Here is a 23,444-nt window from a genome sequence, read left to right as displayed (position 1 = left end):
AAAGTCTAACCCTGGTTAAATAACAGTTGGCGTTGGACTTTACTGCTTTATGCTGCCACATGTAGGCTGAAGACACACATGCTCTGTGTGGTTAATCATTTTGCTTTTCACAAAGTGCTAAGCCATAACGGAATCACGTTCTTCATACAGTAGTTACTGTGACCCTATCAAGCAGTTAATCACCCTTACTTCAGTTACTTAAGGGTCTTGCAGATGAAACTGTATTCAGAGAAACAAGGGTGAGTTGAGATGGAGACACAGTGCTTGTGCTCTGAAGTCCCTGGAAAGCACTTGATCCCCATGACAAGAATGGCCAAAGGCTTCTGACCTGATTAAAAATGAGGAGTCATATAAGAAATGGCTTTATTAGAAAAAACATGTAGTGTACACGTGGCTAATATCTATTATCGATATACTGTTTGGCTATTTTGTCATTAAAATTTGATACAGGGTTTAAACTTCTTTAGAAGTTAGTGGCATTTCTTCCTATTCTGTCATGTGACCTCAGGAGGAGTTATCTTCACGTGATAGATGCCCTTCATTTCTTTTCATAATTAGTTAATCAGTAGTTTAGCACTGGCACAAAACACAGAGGGAATTTCTTAGGTAGTGCTGAATGAGTAAGATGTTACTCTCCCAACCCTAGTATCGGGCACAGGTATGCCACTTGTAGAGTTTTAAAATTCCCTATTACCACTCAAGTCCCACATTATTATTACCTAGTAGTAATTAAATTAATGCAATAATCTGTAACCTAACAAAACCTCTGAATGAAGTTTCTTTCTTCTCCTTTTTCTCCTGTTAGATGTGCAATTCCAAGCAAATGTGCAGTGTGCAGTATTGATTTCCAGTCTCCTTTCAAACTCCCTCAAGTCTGTGCTATTAAACTGAGACAACCACATCAAGATAGAGTCTGTCATAGGATTCCCTGAAGCACAGAATGAGGAGGAGACTGAGCAAACACGACCCAGGAAGGCACCAGTTGAACCAAGACAACTCTGTAAAACAAAAACATGCAGTTTTAAGCATTCATTTAGCATGAATAGATCACCACCTATATGCTGGGAGGAATCTGCTCTGCATTCAAAAGCACTTATAATAAATGCACCCTAGAAGGCTTGACCTGGCTTTCAATAAACAGTGCTGATCTGGATGGAGACTGAGTGATGTGTATAATTTACTATAGGGCTTTCATGGGGAATATTTTAAATCAGTATTGGTAAAAACTTTTCATCAATTTATCCACCTTGACTTGGGTTGCAATATCAATCCATTACTTCAAAGAAAAAAGATTGATTACCTTTAAGTGTTAGTTTGTTAATTATTTTTTAAGTGCCCTCTATCACCATTACTCTTGTCCTTGTTTAGAAATGTCTGCTGAATTAAAAAGATAAATCACCTGAATTTCAAGATAATACTTTTATATTTTGGGAGTAGAAATATGTTATTTCTTCACAGAAGTATTAAGTAGTAATCACTGAAAAACAGATTAGGAAATATATGGAAACATAAAAATTTAAAAAAAAAATCAATCATAGTTCTACCTCTAGAGAGACCACTGTATTTTGGTTTCTTTCTTTCTAGTTGTTTCTTCTACTAGCATGAATCATTATTATGTATGATGTCAATTACTGGAAAACCTATGGAAGTCATTTAAACAGGCAATTCTGCTTTTACCTTACTTAATGCTATCAAGGATCTGCTTCTTCAAAAATGATCTCTTAGGAATTCAGGACTAATAGGACAATTTTGGGCCACTTGCTCCAACACATTCTGCCCAACTGTGGCTGCCCCTGGCTGCTTCTGAGAGCTCTAGGGACCCTTGAGCATCAGCATCTGTTCAGCTTCTGCTATCCTAACCCTATGTGCCTATCAATCCCAAGGCTCTGAAGTGAGCAGCTCCTTGGTGGTAAAGAGATTATTGTTGGTGGTTGGGGAAAACGTCTCCAGATTAATATCCATTTATCAGATCCAATGAAAAAAAAATAGGGAAACATATTTCTTTCTTTCATTTTTTTTTTTTTTTTTTGGTCACTTGCATAGGTTTACATTTTGCTTTGTACTTCTACCAAATGCTAACACTCTTAATCTTCAAAATCATCCTACAGATTTCCACACTGCTGCTTTAGTTTAATCCATAATTCATATGGCCTAAAAGAGCAATTTATGCTCAGGAATGGAAATCAGAAAATCAACCAGTAAGGGACAGCAACAGGTTCCCTCCCCCGCTACAAAGGCAGCCATCTTATTTCTCAGTTACTACATTTTAGAAGTTGGGCATGTTATTCTATAGTGTGAAACAAAGAAGTACATTTAATGGCATTTTTATACAAAGCTGTTTCCTGTGCTTTACTTGGATTGCATATAATCTAAATACTTTGAAAAGTTGTGACCTCTGGGACCTTGTCTTTATTCTGATATTGCTTGAAATGACACAGCAGACTTTTTTTTTTTTGCTTTTACATTAACCATATAACTTGGATTTCTGATGATAATTTTACTAAGGAAAGATGTAGTAAAAAATATAAAGAAGAAAAAGAGCAGTAAAATATAGACAAAAGCATACTGTCTGTATTAAGAGAAAACTCTGACTTCAAGGCTGCATTTTAAGCAACAATTCAAAGAAAGAATGGTACCTAACACCATGGTCTATGACAATGACGTTTTCTAAATCTTAGCAATCATAACTTATGAGAACTAAAGCAACACATAGGTAGCAACCATCAACTTGTCCTTGCTCTTCTTACACTGAGGAATTTGTCAAATACTGCCAAAGAAGGCCGTTTATTTCATCAGAATTGTAAAATTACCCCTTTTATACTTGGGTCAGATGAAATCTCTAAAAATGCCTCATAATTGCTCTTTAATATCAGTTTGTTGATTGGCTTTTACTGTGTGCTCTTCTCTGAAAGGCAAATCCACCTTTCACTAAATCACTTGGCTCAATCAACTTCAAGTGTTCTTGGAAATTGCCTTTTCAGAAAGCAGAAGGTCAGAGACAGGAAAACAGCTACATTTTCCCAATGAAAACCATTCACAGAAACCACAGTTTAGGTGCAGGAAATGGCTTGCTTAAAAATTTAATTTGGTTTAACATTTGCAAAGTCAATCGCTGTCCTTTCTGAGCTCAATGTCATATGACATAATTGAGCCAACAGATTCCTGCTCCACAGTGCTCCTATTAGATCCTTTTGTCTCTGAGCTATTTTGTGGCATTCCTTCCCACTGCTGCTCCAAATCCACACTCAAAGGTGGGGCCATACAACTGGTCCCTGCCTTTGTTGGTTCTGTTGTCCACCACACCATAGTCAGGCCCTGTCTTGGTCAATCTGCAGTGACACACCACCTTTCCCTCAGTGCAGTGGGCTCTGCTCTTGGCGGTACTCGGCGGGGACTGAACTCATTGGGATTTTGCTCATCCTCTTACCTCTTCCTTCCAGAAGCATCGTCACACTCTTCACCTTGTCTTCCCTCAATGAGGCCATGCTTTCCACTTCGACCACCTGCAAGTGCTTGTCAGTTTCCAGTTACCACCCTCCAGAACCACCTTCTCCTTTCTCTCATGATGATTTAACAAAAATGTCTCCATTCAAACACACGGTGAGCAGCCAGCTGACCCCTCCACTCCAGCTCTCTTCATGCCAATTAATCACCCAGTTGCTCTGACCACCCACTGCACCACTGTACTTTTTAGACATAAAATTACTTCTCACCACATCACATCTGTTGAATATGACCTTTGTTCTCCTGGTAACCATTAGACAATGCCTCCCACCTCAGCAGGGCCCCTAAGTCTTTTAGGTAACGGTGCACCCTCAAAGTCACAATAAGCCACTTCAAAATATGTTTTTAGACAAAAATTGATGCAAAGCTTATAAAAAAAAACAGATAACACAAACCACAGAATATAAAATAGAATACAATTCAGAGCACATAAAGGACATAACAGTATTCACAAATTGATTTTGAATATGAAGTTATTAGAAAAAAGCATCAGTGTGCTGTCTCAACTCACTGAGATTATCAAAAGCAAACACTGTAGGAAGCAACTCAGTTTTACAAGTATGTTTATATTAGGGATGAAGTAACTTTTTTTTATTTTTTTGAAGGTGACCTTGAAAAATCCAAGTCAGAAAAATTCTAGGAAACTTCTGTCATGGATCTAGGTACCCAAAGCAGAACTGAAATAGGACGTGGAGACACTGGGACCCAGGCTCCAAATAAGCCAGTGACTTTGGTACAGGAGCCTAAGCCAGAGTAACAACTGCCCTCAATGACAGCAATGGCCCTAATCTGCAACAAACTGCCAGTGGAAACTACCTTGGCTAGGTGAGGTATTCTAATGGGTCATTTTGGGGACAGCTGTACAGTCCTGAAAAATTATCTGGTAATAGTCACCCCAGATAGCACTCTGGGGTGGGCAGAAACTCTAGTCAGGAAGTTTAGTAGTGCCTTGAGAAATGACCAAAAGCACCAGAGATTTTTATGATTAGAAAATCAGGCCTTCTTCCCAGGCATAGTGTTGCGCACCTGTAGTCTCAGCACTCGGGGGCTGAGGTAGGAGGACTGCTTGAGCCCAGGAGACTGAGTCTAGTCTGGGCAACACAGCGAGGTCCTAGCTCTTCAAACTACAAAACGAAACACTGAGACCATCTTAAGAAAACAACCAGGCCTTGTAATCATGTAACTAATACTTGAATTTTTACTTATAACTAATGGGTGAGTTGGTCAAGTTTTTAAATTGCTGAATTATGATATCTGAATACTGGCTCGATTGAAAAGGAATTGAGTTTATTATATGAAAATGTTTTGGGGACTAGGATGCAGAACTAAGAAGTTGTTTTTAGGAAACAGTTTTATAGCATTTTCAGATCTGCCATTTGTATATTACTCTATCTCACTCCATAAAGAATAGGAACCTATGCTGCAAGATTTTTTGGACAGGATCAATTAATCATATGTGAAAAGAATTTCAAGACAGATTTCATGGTTCTAATAACCTTGGCCTTAAGAGATGTTGGTATCTTTGTGTATATTCATATACACACCCACAAATACATATGTAAGAGCGCTTCTTTAGAACAGAAACCTAGATATTTAAATTCCTAACATCAACCCACTAATCATCTAGAAGGAAACAAAACAAACACTTGGAGAGTGCCAGCTATGCCTTGGACATATATGTTCTTTCATACAAATCATCTCATCAATTATCAAAATGCCCAAATTTACTAAGACACCCGTGTCCCAGAAATTATATTGGTGGATTAAGATTATTATTTCAAATTTCATTTGGTGGCAATAGTCACAGAGTTTAGGCGGAAACCTTTTAACACCTATTCAAATATATAGTAAGGCCACGTGATCAGAAACCACCTAAAAAGAGGGAAGCTTTTTTTCTCCCAGCCAGATAAATCCCTGATTGTATTTGTAAGATAAGTATTAGCTAAAATGGTGTTTCTTCTGTTACCTATCTATGCAAAGAAACAAAAATATCTGCCTATAGCATCTGGTCACTATGAGTTGGCAAAATGAGGAGTGGACACTGATATCAGTTATAGTTGAGTTGTGCCTGAAGCCAGTCTCTGTGGTACAAATCAAAAGCTATAGCTGGCCCCAGGAGAGTGCTAGATACTCTATGACTTAGTAAAATGCTCAGGGGTATACTGAGTTCTTCTGCAATAAGACAGTGCTAAGGTTTGAGTATGTCCTCCAAAGGTTCATGCATTGGAATCTTGGTCCCATGTGGTGATATTAAGAGATGGTGGGTCCTTTAAGAAATGGGTCCTAGTGGAAGGTTGTTACTGCCCTTCCTCTCTCTGGCTTGTGATCTTTCCACATGATTTCTTCCTCCTACATATGCTCCCTGTCATTGTGATACCACATTCCATGTGGTCTTCACTAGAGTTGATCTGATGCTATCTCCAAAACTGTGAGTTAAATAAACCTCTTTTCTTTCTAAAGTACCCAGTCTCAGACATTTTGTTATAGCAACAAAAAACTGACTAATACAAATACTTTAGAATAGTTACCATTATTGGTGTTTTTCCCTGCCATATTGCCTTCTGGGTCAATAAATATGTGTTTGTTATACACTGGAGACCACAAGCAAGATTTATCGGGGGATATCATTATCTGACATCTACTGTTGTTTTTATATACCGTAAGGACAACACTGTTTCTAGCTGACAGGGGAAAAAACCATGTTCTTCTAGGCCACTTAGCAAACCTGTGCCCATCAGCTAGAAAATTGTTTCTCTTGTGCTAGGGGACATCACAACCATCTCTAATGTTTTACCACGCAAAGAGAAGCAATAAGCCTCTTAATTTCCAGTGTGACACAAGTGAACTGGATTAAAACTGATATGTAAAAATTGTCATGAGATTCTGTTGAGAAAATGAATTGGAAGCAAAGACCTTACTCTAACACCCGATGATGCCACTTTTCCTTACTGGAAATATTTTCAGTACAGTAAAGAGGGGGCTCTGTCTGCATTAGGGTCACTCTCCGTCACAGAACAACTAAACCTGCATCAGGTTTAGCAGAGTTAAGACCTACTTCACCTGCACTACTGACTGGTGGAGACAATCTAGTTGGTTGTTAATTGTTAAGAAATGAATCTATCATTTGGACACTTTTTGCATTTAGGACAGAGTGTTATCCCTGAAGTTGTCCAAAACCCAGGATGATTCTGTTTCATTGCTTTGGAAGTTTTAAAAATTTATTGTCCACTCAAGGAAGTTAACATGTTTATTATTTCAATTATAAGCCTGTCACAAAGTTCCCTATAAACAATGTGGCCTCTTGGAGTGTCATATTTTAGAGCACTTCTTATACTGTGCAACAACTTATTCATCCCTAGAACTTTAAACTACATACATACTCTTGACATTAATTTACACTCACCACTGGTCCTCAAAAAGAAGTTCAATATTAGAATCACCTATCTGTCCAGGCGGTGGGTTGGGAAGATATTTTTAAAAATACATATGCTGAGCCTCCATCAGGTTAATTCAGAAACTCTGGGGTGAGGATGAGGGTGCATATAGGCTAGAATACATTTCAAGAAATACAGCTGTGGATATTGTTTTTATTGGCAAGTGAATACTCACATAACTTGTTTTAGTGAGAATTCTCCATATAAAGTTCCTATATGTTAATGCCATAAGCCTCTCCAATAACATATTTAGATAGCAAATAAAAACCAAATTTCTTACCTGTATGATAAAATGTGAGAAAAAATAAAAGTACTCCCATGAACATATTACTTAAAAAAGTGACGACTCCACAAGTAATTCCTTCTGGAACTGGGTAGACAGTTTCCACAAAGAGCTCAAAAAATATAGGTACACTGCTATTCAAGAACACTCCCAGGAGAATACAGGAGGCATACAATGTCACTAAAATAAAAACACAAACATTTCAGTTCCATAGCAGCAGCTATGAGTCATGGCAGACAGATCTTCTGGGTGTTCTCTTTCATAAGTACCAACTCTGGAATTCCATCTCTTTTCAGTGGTAGTTGTTAATATTTGACAAAGCATCCTATATCTGTCAGTTCTTGGCTCAGATTTTCTGGAGTAAGTTTGAAAATGTTTTGTTGCTGAATTATTACCAATTTATTTGCTTTACCTTTCTGGTGGATTATTCCAAAGCACAAAAATAATATGCCACTGTAAAATAATTAAAAGGACTCCTCTCTGTCACACTAAATCTACTCATTTTACAATCTTAAAGAGAACTGACTAAAAGTAAATATAACTAAAAATTATGCATTTAAAGAGACCAGTTCATGATAGCTTTCAAGTACAAAAAATAAACATCATTCAGTATGCAATTCCTACGGAAATGCTTACAATAGGATTAGTTCTCAATGTTGGAAGAAGTTTTGTGTCAACAATTTCTTTTAAATAAGGAACTCTTTCACCCAGAGATATATACATTTATAGCAATTAGGATCCCAGGTCAGCCCCGCAAAGTCCATTAACACGATTCGGCAATGAAATATTTTGATAAAGGATGTTATTCTTAAAGAAATGTTTAGGGAGGTGCACCTCATTCTAAAAAATTTCTTCCTTACTAATGTGTACCTACAAACTTTCACTAATTTAATTTGAAGGTGAAATCAGACTCAATGAGGGAAACTGAGTCTATTCAGAAAACTAAAACTGATGCCCATATCCCAACAAATAAAATCACACCAACTGATAAAACAGAGTAGAATTTATTCTAAGTTTAAGGCTATAATGTTTTTATAAAAAATTTTTTTAGTTGTAGATGGACACAATACCTTTACTTTATTTATTTATTTTTATGTGGTGCTGAGGATCGAACCCAGGGCCTCATATATGCCAGGCAGGTGCTCTACCACTAAGCTACAGCCTAGGAAAACATTTTTAACAAAAACATTCATTAAGAAAAGCACCCCCCCTCTCTTCTCTCTCTTTTGGGTACTGGGATGATTTAACACAGGGGCACTTTACCACATCTCCAGCCCCTTTTAAATTTTGAGACTTAGTCTTGCTAAGTTTTTAAGGGCTCTGCTAAGTTCCTGAGGCGGGCTTTAAACTCAAGATCCTCCTGCCTCAGCCTCCCGAGTTGCTGGTATTATAGGCATTTGCCATGGTACCTGGACAGAAAAATATATCTTTACAGAAACCGCAGAAGGTGAGGGAGCTCCATTAAATCTGTTAAGTACTATTTATAGATTAATAGAGCATATCAAATCCCCAGAACTTACCATTACTAACTATAATCATTAATAGTCCATGACAGTGTCAAAGGGGTAAAAAAATAGTTCCCACTGATTTCTAGCAGAATCCTTTAATTAACTTAACCTTGCTGCTACATCCCTCTTCAATAACATATATAGGCCTTATAAGGTTATGAAATATTTAGTACATTCTAATAATATAAATAAATAGTAACTCTGACTTCCTTTATTTCTTTGAATAAAAGATAGATATGAAAATAGAGAACAAAAGAAATGATTTAGTGAATACAGAATACACTACTGGGTAACAGAGTAACCAAATTATTCAGAATTACATGGGAAGCATTGGATAGTTATATAAATATCATTTAAAACACGACATAATTTTGAAGACACTCTTAAAAAACGAAGTACAACCTAACATCTTGTGATCACTATATATTTGCTAGACACAGATTGAACAAATCAATGTACTCTACTAACACATGACTCATTAGTGTACATTTGGAAACGTAGGGATGGAATATCACTGGTGGCTTTTATAGAGTACTCTGTTTCCCAACACTTTACAATAATTTATTGATCAGTCAGTGGTAATCAGGTCAGAGAGGATTATTGACCAAATATGGGGGAGCCTATGAATTTAAAACAAGCAAAATACTGAAATAAATGACAAGAAAAATCAAGCTCTTAGGGACCATTAAGTGTTATTTCTGAGTACAGATTCACAAACTACAGAAAAAAAATGAGCTGTTTTAATAATTTGCTCTGTCATTATCTCTGAAGGAACCCTACATGTAATTGTAATCAGGCAAATCAAAATGTAATAATTAAAAATAATCATAATCTGTATATAATAGAATTATATGTGGTAAGTGAAAGAATGAAAATATAATGATGAAGCATCCTGAAAGGGGATTACTAGCATAGGGACTTGAAAAAAGAGATTTGATTTCACTGATTTTTGTCAAGCTTTGTACCAAAAAAAATCAGACCTAGGATGCATGAGAAAGGTAGTGACCGGTGAAGCTGGGGCCTTGTCTGAAAACCCTCGAGACCACACAGCTCCCTAGGCCCTCACTTTAGGTTCATTAAGAATCTCTGAATTCTGGTTTTCTAGGTATTTAAATTCTGGGAGTGACTTGGAAGAAGGGGCATAAAAAACTGTCCTTGGAAAGATAAAAATTTCTACAGTGTTTAAACTTTGTTGATTAAACTATAAATAGTTCATCATTTGGTGGGTAATTTGGAAACAACTATCAAAACAAAATAAATGTGCTTACTTTTTGAGTTAGCAATTCTACTTCTAGAATTGTAGGAATTTATCCTATAGCTATGCAGGCATAGGTACACAAAAAACACGCAACAAATATTATTTTTAGCATGAACAGATTAAAAACAAGCTAAATGTCAATAGGGAGCTGCTTGGTTAAACATTTATGAACCATTCAAATAAAGGTATATTGTGTAACCATTAAAAATGAAGTAACTCTGTAAATACCAATATTAAGGACATCTAAGATGTGTAAGTGAAAAAGGTGCTGAAAATTGCATTGTATGTAAAAAAAAAAAAAAAGGACGTGCACCCATTATCTGTTTGTAAATGTATGGCATTCTCTGGGAAAAGGCAGAAGAGATTGGCATCAGAACTGTCTCTAGATGGGAAGTTGTGGGCCACAGAATAGAAACCTTTTACTTACACTCTTTTTCTACTACTTGAATTTTTTACTACATGCATATTTTACCTATTTAACAAAACAGAGATATTTCATTGCAAACTAATACTTTGAAAGCTGATACAACTTCACTTCGTCTTTGAAGCTGTTTAACTCAGATGGTTTTCACAGTACAAAGACCTGATGTCCACCTAGGAGCATATCTCCCAGCTCTGGTACAAAATCCTTGAGATGAATATTTCTACTTCACTTATTAGAATTCCTATAATATGCAGGAAAAAAGGGCTATTATATGTGGGACAAATTATATGTATGATAAATGGATGATATAACTCTTCTGAGGTCAGTAATAAAAAAAAAATCAGGCTGGGAAAAAAATCTCAAGCTGGGAATGTTAACTCAATGGTAGAACACTTGCCTAGCATGTGCAAAGCCCTGAGTTAGACCCCAGTACTGCTGCATTTAGCTGACTCAAACTTGGTGTTTGCTTCTTTTATTATGATGACCAAGAGGGTTTTAAAAAACACTGCATGGATATGCTGAAATCATATGTAAAAAATCAAAATAATTTACAAAGGAAAGGGTTAAATGAAAAGGGTTAAATTCTGATCTTCATGATCAGAATAGGTGAAAGACAGCAGTGTCAGGATTGACTTAATGTATTCCCCAATGTTCTGGGACATGCATAAAGTAGAAGCTGATTGTTACAAGTCTGAATTTGACTTCCATTTGAATTTTCAGTTTAAAGTCTGATATATCCAGTGGGTGAATGTCATCTGTTGAAAGTCAGGCAGACAAGATAATTTCCTGCTCGTCAGAGAGGGTTCAAACCATATGATCCTTAAATATTTCCATGACTTTCTGTAATACTGATACTAAAATTAAAATAAACTGCCTTTCAATTAAAAAGTCAAGGCAATTTAGCAGAACAAAACACAGCTGAAGTGCTGATGCAGATTTTTTTTCAAAGAAGTTAATGACATTTCCTGGGTCCACAATTTAGATTGCAAAAAACAAAGTCCTGTGCAGCACAAAATCTAATTGCAATGGATATATTTCAAGCAAATGAATTGGACCACAACCCTGAAAATACTCATTTCCACGACAAACCAGATTATTAAATTTTAAGGAAAGAAAAGTATGTATGAATCTATTTTTATTAACCTAAAACACTCAAACCTTAGGTGACAGCTATAAAACAAGTCACAAAATTCCCAGTAAGAGTCATTCCATTCAGCAGCTACTGAGATTCTCAAGACACCATTAATAACAAAAACAACTTGATCATCTTGGATTTATATAATTATTCTAACATTTTCAAAACCGTCTTCACATTTATTTGGTCATCCTATCAACTCTTTGAAGCAGGTAAATTAAGTGACCAAAGTTCTGAAAATAAACAGCTTATTTAGATACAATGTAAATTAGCAGTGTTAATAATAATTCAATTAAGGCTTACAGATTCTAGCATGTTTTCTAAAAGTCACAGGATCAGATTGAAAAAAAGAATACAAAGGCTTGGTATTATTTTATTCAGTAGTATTTACAAAGTGGTATGCTGCCCATATCGGTATTCAACATAAAAGCTGGAAATGATTGCACATAAGACGGATGACGGAATCAAAAGGAGAGAGCATCAAAAGGTTACAAACGAAAAGATGAATTTTAATTATGATGAAAGCAAAATGGGTTGAAAGTTATTGCTTAAGTATGCAAGAGGAAAATCTTAGCTTGGGCCATTCTTCAAAACTATTTGTCAGATGCCTATTTCATGTAACCTGCTACTCTAGAGCAGTAAACAGACACAATCTATCTTGAAATTACCCCCAATCTAAAGGAATACGACAGACACCTTCTGGCTCAGAAGCCACTTGTGTGTACAGTGTTAAGAAAAAAGCCATGTTTAATAATGAACACCAACAGCTTCCCAGCCTCAGGTGTGAGTGAAGCAGGAAGTCCAAGGAACTCTGTTTTAAGAATTCTGTCTGACACACTAGGGGAGGTTTAGAGAAAGAAACCATATTGGTCAGTGGTGTGGAATCCACATCCAATGAAGAATGGCTACTGACCTGCGGGTATTTAGAAGAAAGGCTAAGGCCAGACTGAACAGGTGTCTTCAAATGTTTTGAGGGCCATCAACGGAGAGGGAGGGAAAAGACTTGCCCCTCTGGGAGCTGGTTGCTCCAAATCAGTTGTAACTCACTGGTGGGGCAATGTACTTTCTATGATCTAGGGCTGACCAAACTACATGATAGGTACTGTGTTCCCTTGTTAGAGATATTCAAGATGCAGTCAGATGAACATGCATCTGAGATGTTAGAAGAGATTCATTAATGAATGATATATTATATCAGATGATGAGTAAGGTTGAGTTAACAGATCAGTAACAAATATAAATTCATGTAGCAAGGACAGCTTAACTAGGATATAAAAAATAGAATCTTACAGGTGCTTCTAGGTGGATGAGAATAATAGGTTTATTTACAATTTTATTAAGGACTAAGAAGCACTATAAAATAACACAACAGATTTTTATTATGTATTATCTTAAGGATTAGAATCAAGAAATTTCCCTAAAAGGTTTATAACATTAACACACTTTATAAACTTTCAATATTGAGCATACTCATTGCACTTTATTTCATGATCAAGTAAGAAAGTTAACAGGGAACTATTAGATTAGACCTTTTATCTTCTCAGGGTCATATTTTCTTCCTAAAAAGTGACTGCTGTGGCCTTCATAAACTACCATTAATTAAAATATGCCGTATGTGCAACTGTGGTTCCACAAGAGGATGAGGCATATTCTGTGCCATATTCATCAGTGGCTATGATTTTCTTTCTGTGTTATTAATCTGTAGGTGTCCTTGTTTAGCCTCTTTGTCAGAATACTTTAGTCCTATAAAGGTAGATTGTTACATTTAGAGTCCCTCATGACTAAAAGGCAAAATAATTACCCTGAAATGAAGTGTAACTAATAATCCTTGGAAAGAATGGGCCCAGAGTGTAGACTGGTTGTGAAATCAGATATCATTGGTACAGGTTTATCAGTAACTTTCCAGCTCCCAAAGAATTTATGGTTCTAAAGAAGAGAGTGCACTATTAAATCATGGAATGCTTACTGATCACCTGGACAAAACTTCACCTGCAAGAAACATGGATTTTCTGCCTAAAGGCTTATTTCTCTTCTTGAAAGTCTCCATGGATAAACACTGCATGATCTTCCTTGAATTCCTTTGAGTGGTTCATGATGCTTATATAAGAATTTTCACAAATCCATTCTCTTTTTTTAATCCATATTCTACTTTTCCTTTCTTGAGCAGTCAGTTATGAGTATGAGTAACTGTTACTTTAGTTCAAAAGCTGAAAAGAGTAGTTAAGGTGCTTAGCCATCTTTCCTTAAAGTCTCTAATTTGTATTCATGTGTATGTGTATGTGTGTGTGTGTGTGTGTTTTGAAGTGCTGGGGATTGAACCCAAGGACTTGCACATGCTGGGCAAATGATCTATCACTGAACTATATTCTCACCCTCTACCCCTCAATTTCTTTAATTATATGCATTTCTTTAAGCATTCATTATTCTTTTTGAATTTTCCTTTTTTCACCCTATTTTAGGTATGTGTATATCTTTCTTTCTTTGCATGCTATTAAAAAGGGACATAATTATTATTTATTTAAGGTAAAACATACAAAAATATAATAAGAGGATTATTCTTTAGCCTATACATGTCACATGCCTTTCGATACAACTGAGTATGCTTCCTTTCTTTAAATAGCACTTGAAGTCACCTTGTGGCCAGCTATTGCTCCCTAGGGAATTCTGTCTAGCTAGACAGCCTTCCTTTGCCCCGACTCTGTATTTGTTTCTGATCAGCATTGTGGCCTTCTAGTAACTTCAGATGAAATTAGATGAATAATTTCTCCCAAGTCAACTTCTGTCAAACAGTCAAATTATATTGTTTTAGCAAACTCAACACTAAAGTGCTAACATTTTTCAAAATGCCATTTTCCTAGCATTCAACTATAGTAAAAAATGACTATTTGAGTTGTAGCTAACAGGGCTAGACATCTCATTCTTGGATAAGGTGAAAAATTATGTTTTCATAATTTTGTTTAGGGGCATAAGTTTCAAGATTTTGAAGTACACATTATCTAGTCATGAGGTTATTTATTTGCCCTATTGTAAGTACTTCAATTAATTAATAATGCAATTTTAAATACTGAGTTTCCTTAAGGAGGTAAAAATGGTATACTGTTGATAGCCTCTAAGAGGATGTATGTAAGTAAGCACATATATCAACACAGAATGCCTTTGGAGAGAATGTACTGACCCAGTCTTTATTCTGCAGAGATGGCAACAATTATAATATTATGATCAGTAGATTCTCTAATAAGTGGATGTGGATCCATAATGGGGGGTGGGTAGGGAAGAATGGAGGAACTTTGGATTGGGCAGAGGGGCATGAGGGAAGGGGTATGGGGGTGGGGAGGACGGTGGAACAGGATGGACATTATTACCCTATATACATAATGTAATGCATGACCCATGTGACTGTGTATCACATACAGAGGAATAAGAAGTTGTGTTCTGTTTGTGTACAAAGTGTCAAAATGCATTCTGCTGTCATGTATAACTAATTAGAACAAATTTTAAAAAATCGGTGGACTACAGAAATACTGCAATAGGTGGTTTTAATGAGATAGCAGTAGTACTTAACACAGGTTGAAAAAACTAATTTATTCAACTTATTAGTTTTAATTTATTATGTTAACAGTTATTGTGCATGTACAGTCATGCATTGCTTAACAATGGGGACATATTCTGAGAAATGAATCCTAGACAATTTTGTTGTATGAACATAAGAATGTGACTGACACAAAGTAAGGCAACTAAGACACCACCAGGCCATATCCTCTTATGGGAACACTATCAGACATATTGTCTGTTTTCGAATGAAACATTCTTATGTGGCACATAAATGAATCTCAAACACTTATCACGTGTATTCTTCTGATACATAAAACCCACAATAGAGGGGCTGGGGCTGTATTCAGTGGGACAGCACTTGCCTAGCATGTGTGAGGTACTGGGTTCAATTCTCAGCACCACATTTAATTAAATAAATAAATGTTCATTGACAACTAAAAAAATATTTTAAAAAAACCCACAATAGAAATAACAAGCAAGAGGAAAAAGACTAGATACTTTCCTGATTAAAGTAAAAGTGATCAGTAAAAAAACCATGAATTTGCCATTAAATACCAACCTAAAGATCTAAATTTGTCTATAATTAGATTTTGCAGCAAGTTTCCTTCCATGAAACCTCTTTTACTTAAAAGGAATTAGGTCAAATTTTTACAAGGGCAGTAAGAGTGTCTGTGACTTATTTATTCAAATTCTCCATTGTTCCTTTAAAAAATGTGCCCCTTTTTGCCTTCCTATAGTTAAATAATGAAGAGACACTGTTGCTGACCACCACTGGCAGTAAGTCCTGTTTATTAGGGCTCACATGCAGGTAACACACACTTCATTCATTCATTCATTCCTTAGGGTCTTTGTTAGGTACTGGGGTGGAGGCTCCAGATGTTCAGAATGGGAGGGAGAATAAGACATAAACTCAAGTAACTACTAAGTGCTATCAGGAAAGAAGAAGAAGAAAAAGGCAATGACAATTTAGAGAGGGAATATGAACTAATCTAATTCTTAACCCAGTGTGTTCATGAGTTAAAAATGTATCTTTCAGGAGGTTTTCAAGATGGCGGCCTAGAGGGTGGCTGCATTTCGTGTTGCTCCAGGACTCAGGATTCAAGAGAGGAGATATTGGGACGCTTGGGACCAACTCAAAGTAGCCGGGTGACTCTCACCCCCTGGGGGGGCATCCCGGATGGGACAGGGGTCCCGGAACGCAGGAAACTTTGTGAAGTAGAACTGCCGGCGAGACGCCCCTCCCCCCGCTGGAGCGCCGTAGAGGAGGCCGCTCGGCACAGCGCTGGGACTCGGAGCAGCCACTGGGGCTCCGGCGGCTGCCCGGGGGAGGAGTGGCGGGGAGAACTGTGTGGACTCAGGACACCGGGGCCTGCCCTGAGGAGGAGGAGAGGAGCGTGGCCACTTGGATTCGGAGAGACTGCACCAGAGCTGCAGGCGGTTGCCAGAGGAGAAGCTGCGCGGCGAGCTGTTTGGAATCAGAACGACGCTTCTGAACCCCGGGGCCTGCCCTGAGGACGAGGAGGAAGAGGAGCTGCCGCTTGGATTCGGAGAGAATGCACCAGAGCTGCAGGCGGTTGCCAGAGGAGAAGCCGCGCGGCGAGCTGTTTGGCATCAGAACGACGCTTCTGAACCCCGGGGCCTGCCCTGAGGACGAGGAGGAAGAGGAGCTGCCGCTTGGATTCGGGTGACTACATGGGAGCTACAGGCGGTTGCCAGAGAAGGGGCTGCTTGGCGAGCTGTTTGGACTCTGACCACTTCTGAACCCAGGGGCCTGCCCGGAGGAGTAGGAGAAGGAGGAGGAGGAGCGCGGCGGGTCCTTTGGACTCGCAGTGACTGCATTAGCGCTCCAGGCGGCTGCTCAGAGGAGAAGGCGAGTGGTGAGTTGTTTGGTCTTAAAGTGACAGCTCCTGAACACAGGGGGGCTGCCTGGAGGAGAAGCGTGGTGGGACGCTTGGTCTTGAGTGGCCGCACCTGAGCTCAGGGCGGTGCCCAGAGGACCCGTGCAGCGGGTCACGTGGATTCAGAGCCACTCAGAGGGACTGCTCCTGAACACCCGGGGGGTTATCTGAAGAAGGAGGAGGAACGGGGAGGGTCACTTCGACTCGGAGTGATTGATTGCCCCGGGCTACGGGTGGTTGGTGGGAGGTGGAGGCACGAAGTGAGTTTCTTGGACTCCTAGTGACCGCACCGGCATACTGGGCGGCTGTCTGGAGGAAGAGGCCTGTGGCGGGTCTCTGGGACTCAGAGCGATTGTTCGGGGCCACAGGTGGCTGCTCAGAGGAGGGGCCACGCAGCCAGGCGATTAGGTGCAGAGCAGGGTCCCAGGATCTAGGAGGCTTCTGGGTGGAAGAGCTGCACAGAGACAGGCTTAGGGCGGAGCGAAGGTTCCAGGCCTGTGGGCAAATTCTCGGAGGAGGGGCAGCCTAAGGAGATTCATCTGCGAAGGGTGAGGCTCCCAGGCCCAGGAGGTAGGGCCGGGCCCCTGGAAACTTTGCAGAGGAAGGCAGCCCAGCCCAGGCAGTAGCTGTAAATTGAGGGGAACCTCTAGGAGGAAACTGACCAGCGAGACCTCCCCATTGGGTGAGTCTTCCCTGCCTGGTGAGGTTTCCCCACAAGGACGGTAAAACCAGAGACACAGGCCCAAACAGGCCTTGCCTCAGCCCACAGCCTAGGTCCCCTTTGGATGACCATTGGTCAACAAGTGGAGGCACCTCTGCCCACTAGCAGGGAATATACTCCACCTGAAGGCCACCACTCCTAGAGAGGCAGCTTCCTTGTGGAGCACCGCATTATCAACTTCCTCCAAGACTTCAGCCTACTGAAGGCTAAGAGGGGATATATATAGAAATCTTCTAGGACATTGTAAATCAACAGAGGAAATCTGCAATATCTCAGCGGTCCACTGATATCTGAACAATATGAGAAAACAAGGAAAGAAAATGCTGCAAACAAATCTAGATGTTACATCAATAAAACCCAATGACAGCATGGCAGAAGAAATGACAGAAAAGGAGTTCAGAATGTACATAATTAAAATGATCAGAGAAGCAAACGATGAGCTGAAAGAGCAAATGCAAGCATTGAATGATCGCACCAATCGACAGTTAAAAGAGCAAATACAGGAAGCAAAAGATCATTTCAATAAAGAGTTAGAGATATTGAAAAAAAACCAAACAGAAATCCTTGACATGAAGGAAACAATAAACCAAATTAAGAACTCCATAGAAAGCATATCCAATAGGATAGAACACCTGGAAGACAGAACCTCAGACATTGAAGACAAAATATTTAACCTTGAAAACAAAGTTGAACAAACAGAGAAGATGGTAAGAAATCATGAACAGAATCTACAAGAACTATGGGATATCATGAAAAGGCCAAATTTAAGAATTATTGGGATTGAGGAAGGCCTAGAGAAACAAGCCAAAGGAATGAACAACCTATTCAATGAAATAATATCAGAAAATTTCCCAAATCTGAAGAATGAAATGGAAAATCAAGTTCAAGAGGCTTACAGGACTCCAAATACACAAAATTACAACAGACCCACACCAAGGCACATTATAATGAAAATACCTAACATACAAAATAAAGACAGAATTTTAAAGGCTGTGAGAGAAAAGAACCAAATTACATTCAGGGGGAAACCAATACGCATATCAGCAGATTTTTCAATCCAGACCCTAAAAGCTAGAAGGTCCTGGAACAACATTTTTCAAGCCCTGAAAGAAAATGGATGCCAACCAAGAATCTTATACCCAGCAAAACTTACCTTCAAATTTGACGATGAAATAAAATCCTTTCATGATAAACAAAAGCTAAAAGAATTTACAAAAAGAAAGCCAGCATTACAGAACATTCTCAACAAAATATTCCATGAGGAAGAGATGAAAAACAAAGAAGCAAATCAGCAAAGGGAGGAATTATCCTAAAGGAATTGTCAAATAAAGGAGGAAACAAGTTGTGTCAAACAAATAAATAAACAAAATTTTAAAAATGAACCAAATGACCGGGAAACCAAATCATTTCTCTATAATAACCCTGAATGTTAATGGCCTGAATTCATCAATCAAAAGACATAGACTGGCAGACTGGATTAAAAAGAAAGATCCAACAATATGTTGCCTGCAAGAGACTCACCTCATAGAAAAAGATACCCATAGATTAAAGGTGAAAGGATGGGGAAAAACATACCATGCACATGGACTCAGCAAAAAAGCTGGAGTATCCATCCTCATTTCCGATAATGTGGACTTCAAGCCAAAGTTAGTCAGAAGGGATAAAGAAGGTCATTTCATACTGCTTAAGGGAAGCATAAATCAGCAAGATATAACAATCATAAACATCTATGCCCCAAACAGTGGCTCATCTATGTACGTCAAACAAATCCTTCTCAATTTCAGAAACCAAATAGACCACAACACAATAATACTAGGTGATTTTAACACGCCGCTCTCACCACTGGACAGATCTTCCAGACAAAAATTGAACAAAGAAACCATAGATCTCAACAACACAATCAATAAGTTAGACTTAACGGACATTTATAGAATATTCCATCCAACCAAGAGTGAATACACTTTCTTCTCAGCAGCACATGGATCCTTCTCTAAAATAGACCATATATTATGCCACAAAGCTAATGTTAGCAAATACAAGAAGATAGAGACACTAGCATGTATTCTATCAGATCATAATGGATTGAAGTTAGAAATAAATGAAAGAGTAAAACACAGAAACTATTCCAACATCTGGAGATTAAACAATATGCTATTATATGATGAATAGATAACAGAAGATATTAGGAAGGAAATTAAAAAATTCTTAGAGGTAAATGAGAACAAAGAAACATCATATCAAAACCTCTGGGACACTATGAAAGCAGTACTTAGAGGGAAATTTATTTCATGGAGCGCATTTAATAAAAGAAGTAAAACTCAACAAATAAACAACCTAACACTACAGCTCAAAGCCTTAGAAAAAGAAGAACAGAACAGCACCAAAAGTAGTAGAAGACAGGAAATAGTTAAAACTCAGAGCTGAAATCAATGAAATTGAAACAAAAGAAACAATACAAAAAATTGACAAAATAAATAGTTGGTTCTTCGAAAAAATAAACAAAATTGATAAACCTTTAGCCACACTAACAAAGAGAAGACGAGAGAAAACCCAAATCACTAAAATTCGGAATGAACAAGGAAATATCACAACAGACAGGATGGAAATACAAAACATAATTAGAAGCTATTTTGAAAATCTGTACTCCAACAAAATAGAAAATTTCGAAGACATCAACAGGTTTCTAGAGACATATGAATTGCCTAAACTGAATGAGGAGGACATAAACAATTTAAATAGACCAATTTCAAGTACTGAAATAGAAGAAGTCATCAAAAGCCTACCAACAAAGAAAAGTCCGGGACCAGATGGGTTCTCAGCCGAGTTCTACAAAACCTTTAAGGAAGAGCTCATTCCAATACTTCTCAAAGTATTCCATAAAATAGAAGAGGAGGGAACCCTCCCAAACTCATTCTATGAAGCCAATATCACACTGATACCTAAACCAGACAGAGACTCATCAAGGAAAGAAAATTTCAGACCAATATCCTTAATGAACATCGACGCAAAAATTCTCAACAAAATTTTAGCAAATCGCATACAAAAACATATTAAAAAGACAGTGCACCATGATCAAGTGGGTTTCATCCCAGGGATGCAAGGTTGGTTCAACATCAGGAAATCAATAAACGTAATTCACCATATTAATAGACTTAAAGTCAAGAATCACATGATTATTTCAATAGATGCAGAAAAAGCATTTGATAAAATACAGCACCCCTTCATGCTCAAAACACTAGAAAAAATAGGGATAGTGGGAACATTCCTTAACATTGTAAAGGCCATTTATGCTAAGCCCATGGCTAATATCATTCTAAATGGTGAAAAACTGAAAGCATTCCCCCTAAAAACTGGAACAAGGCAGGGATGCCCTCTTTCACCACTTCTATTCAACATCGTTCTTGAGACTCTGGCCAGAGCAATTAGACAAACCAAAGAAATTAAAGGGATACGAATTGGAAAAGAAGAACTCAAACTATCCCTGTTCGCTGATGACATGATTATATATTTAGAGGAACCTGGAAATTCCACCAGAAAACTCTTAGAACTCATAAGTGATTTCAGTAAAGTAGCAGGTTACAAGATCAATGCCCATAAATCCAACGCATTTTTATACATAAGTGATGAATCTTCAGAAAGAGAAATTAGGAAAACTACCCCATTCACAATAGCCTCGAAAAAAATAAAATACTTGGGAATCAATCTCACAAAAGAGGTGAAAGACCTCTACAATGAGAACTATACAACACTAAAGAAAGAAATTAAAGAACACCTTAGAAGATGGAAAGATCTTCCATGTTCTTGGATAGGAAGAATTAATATTGTCAAAATGGCCATACTACCTAAAGTGCTATACAAATTCAATGCAATTCCAATTAAAATCCCAATTGTGTACCTTACAGAAATAGAGCAAGCAATTATGAAATTCATCTGGAAGAATAAGAAACCCAGAATAGCTAAAGCAATCCTTAGCAGGAAGAGTGAAACAGGGGGTATTGCAATACCAGATCTTCAACTCTACTACAAAGCAATAGTAACAAAAACGGCATGGTATTGGTACCAAAATAGAAAGGTAGATCAATGGTACAGAATAGAGGACACGGACACAAACCCAAATAAATACAATTTTCTCATACTAGACAAAGGGGCCAAAAATATGCAATGGAGAAAAGATAGCCTCTTCAACAAATGGTGCTGGGAGAATTGGAAATCCATATGCAACAGAATGAAACTAAACCCATATCTCTCACCATGCACGAAACTAAACTCAAAATGGATTAAGGACCTCGGAATCAGACCAGAGACCCTGCAGATCATAGAAGAAAAAGTAGGTCCAAATCTTCACCTTGTTGGTCTAGGACCAGATTTCCTTAACAGGACTCCCATAGCACAAGAAATAAAAGCTAGAATCAACCACTGGGATAGATTCAAACTAAAAAGCTTTCTCTCAGCAAAGGAAACTATCAGCAATGCGAAGAAAGAGCCTACAGAGTGGGAGAATATCTTTGCCAATCATACTTCAGATAGAGCACTAATCTCCAGAATCTATAAAGAACTCAAAAAACTCTACTCCAAGAATTCAAATAGTCCAGTCAACAAATGGGCTAAGGAAATGAATAGACACTTCACAGAAGAAGATCTACAAGCAATCAACAAACATATGGAAAAATGTTCCACATCTCTAGTAATAAGAGAAATGCAAATCAAAACCACCCTAAGATTCCATCTCACCCCAATTAGAATGGCGATTATCAAGAATACGAGCAATAACAGGTGTTGGCGAGGATGTGGGGAGAAAGGTACACTCATACACTGCTGGTGGGGCTGCAAATTAGTGCAGCCACTATGGAAAGCAGTGTGGAGATTCCTTAGAAAACTTGGAATGGAACCACCATTTGACCCAGCTATCCCACTCCTTGGCCTATACCCAAAGGACTTAAAATCTGCATACTACAGAAATACAGCCACATCAATGTTCATAGCTGCTCAATTCACAATAGCCAGACTGTGGAACCAACCTAGATGCCCTTCAATTGATGAGTGGATAAAGAAACTGTGGTATATATATACTATGGAATATTACTCAGCCATAAAGAATGATAAAATTATGACATTTGCAGGCAAATGGATGAAATTGGAGATATCATGCTAAGTGAGATAAGCCAATCTCAAAAAGCCAAAGGACGAATGATATCGCTAATAAGTGGAGGATGACACATAATGGGGGGGAGGGAAGGGTTAGAGTTAGGGTTAGGGAGGGGGGCAAGTATGGAGGAAGGAACTACTGTATAGAGGGTAAAGAGGGGTGGGAGGGGTGGGGGGAAGGGAAAAAATAACAGAATGAATCAAACAACATTGCTCTATGTAAATTTATGATTACACAAATGGTATGCCTTTACGCCATGTACAAACAGAGAAACAACATGTATCCCATTTGTTTACAATAAAAAAAAAAAAAAAAAAAAGATCAACTGGTTGGAAATTGCCAAAAAAAAAAAAAAAAAATGTATCTTTCAGAAATATCTAAATGGCATTCAAAAATTGACTTGCAATTGAAAATGGCAGGAAAATTTATAAATCTCATGAAAGTTAAGATGGTCAAATCAAACTCAACCTTTCAATTATGGCCTTGATTTAATTTAGAATTCTGCTTCCCTTTCTGTTCAACTAATTATTTTCAAAAACAGGTTGGGAAAACATGGTTTTGACCAGGGCCAATCACACCAA

General features: G+C 38.0%; 1 protein-coding gene across 1 annotated transcript in view; it reads right to left on the bottom strand.

Annotated features, from left to right (window-relative positions):
• Positions 1-349: 349 nt before the first annotated feature.
• The window catches only part of SLC49A4 (solute carrier family 49 member 4), an 89,732-nt gene continuing 66,637 nt past the window's right edge, over positions 350-23,444 (bottom strand). The window contains exons 8-9 of the mRNA XM_079155316.1: positions 7,219-7,401; positions 350-998 (exon numbers count right to left, since the gene is read on the bottom strand). Of these exons, the coding sequence (XP_079011442.1) occupies positions 883-998; positions 7,219-7,401 (299 nt within the window). The 3' untranslated portion in view covers positions 350-882. The remainder of the gene's footprint in view (positions 999-7,218; positions 7,402-23,444) is intronic.

Source organism: Sciurus vulgaris (assembly GCF_902686455.1).
Source record: "Sciurus vulgaris genome assembly, chromosome: 10".
Lineage (NCBI taxonomy): Eukaryota > Metazoa > Chordata > Mammalia > Rodentia > Sciuridae > Sciurus > Sciurus vulgaris.
The sequence above is the reverse complement of the archived record's forward strand: the minus strand, read 5'-3'. Positions and strand labels throughout refer to the sequence as shown.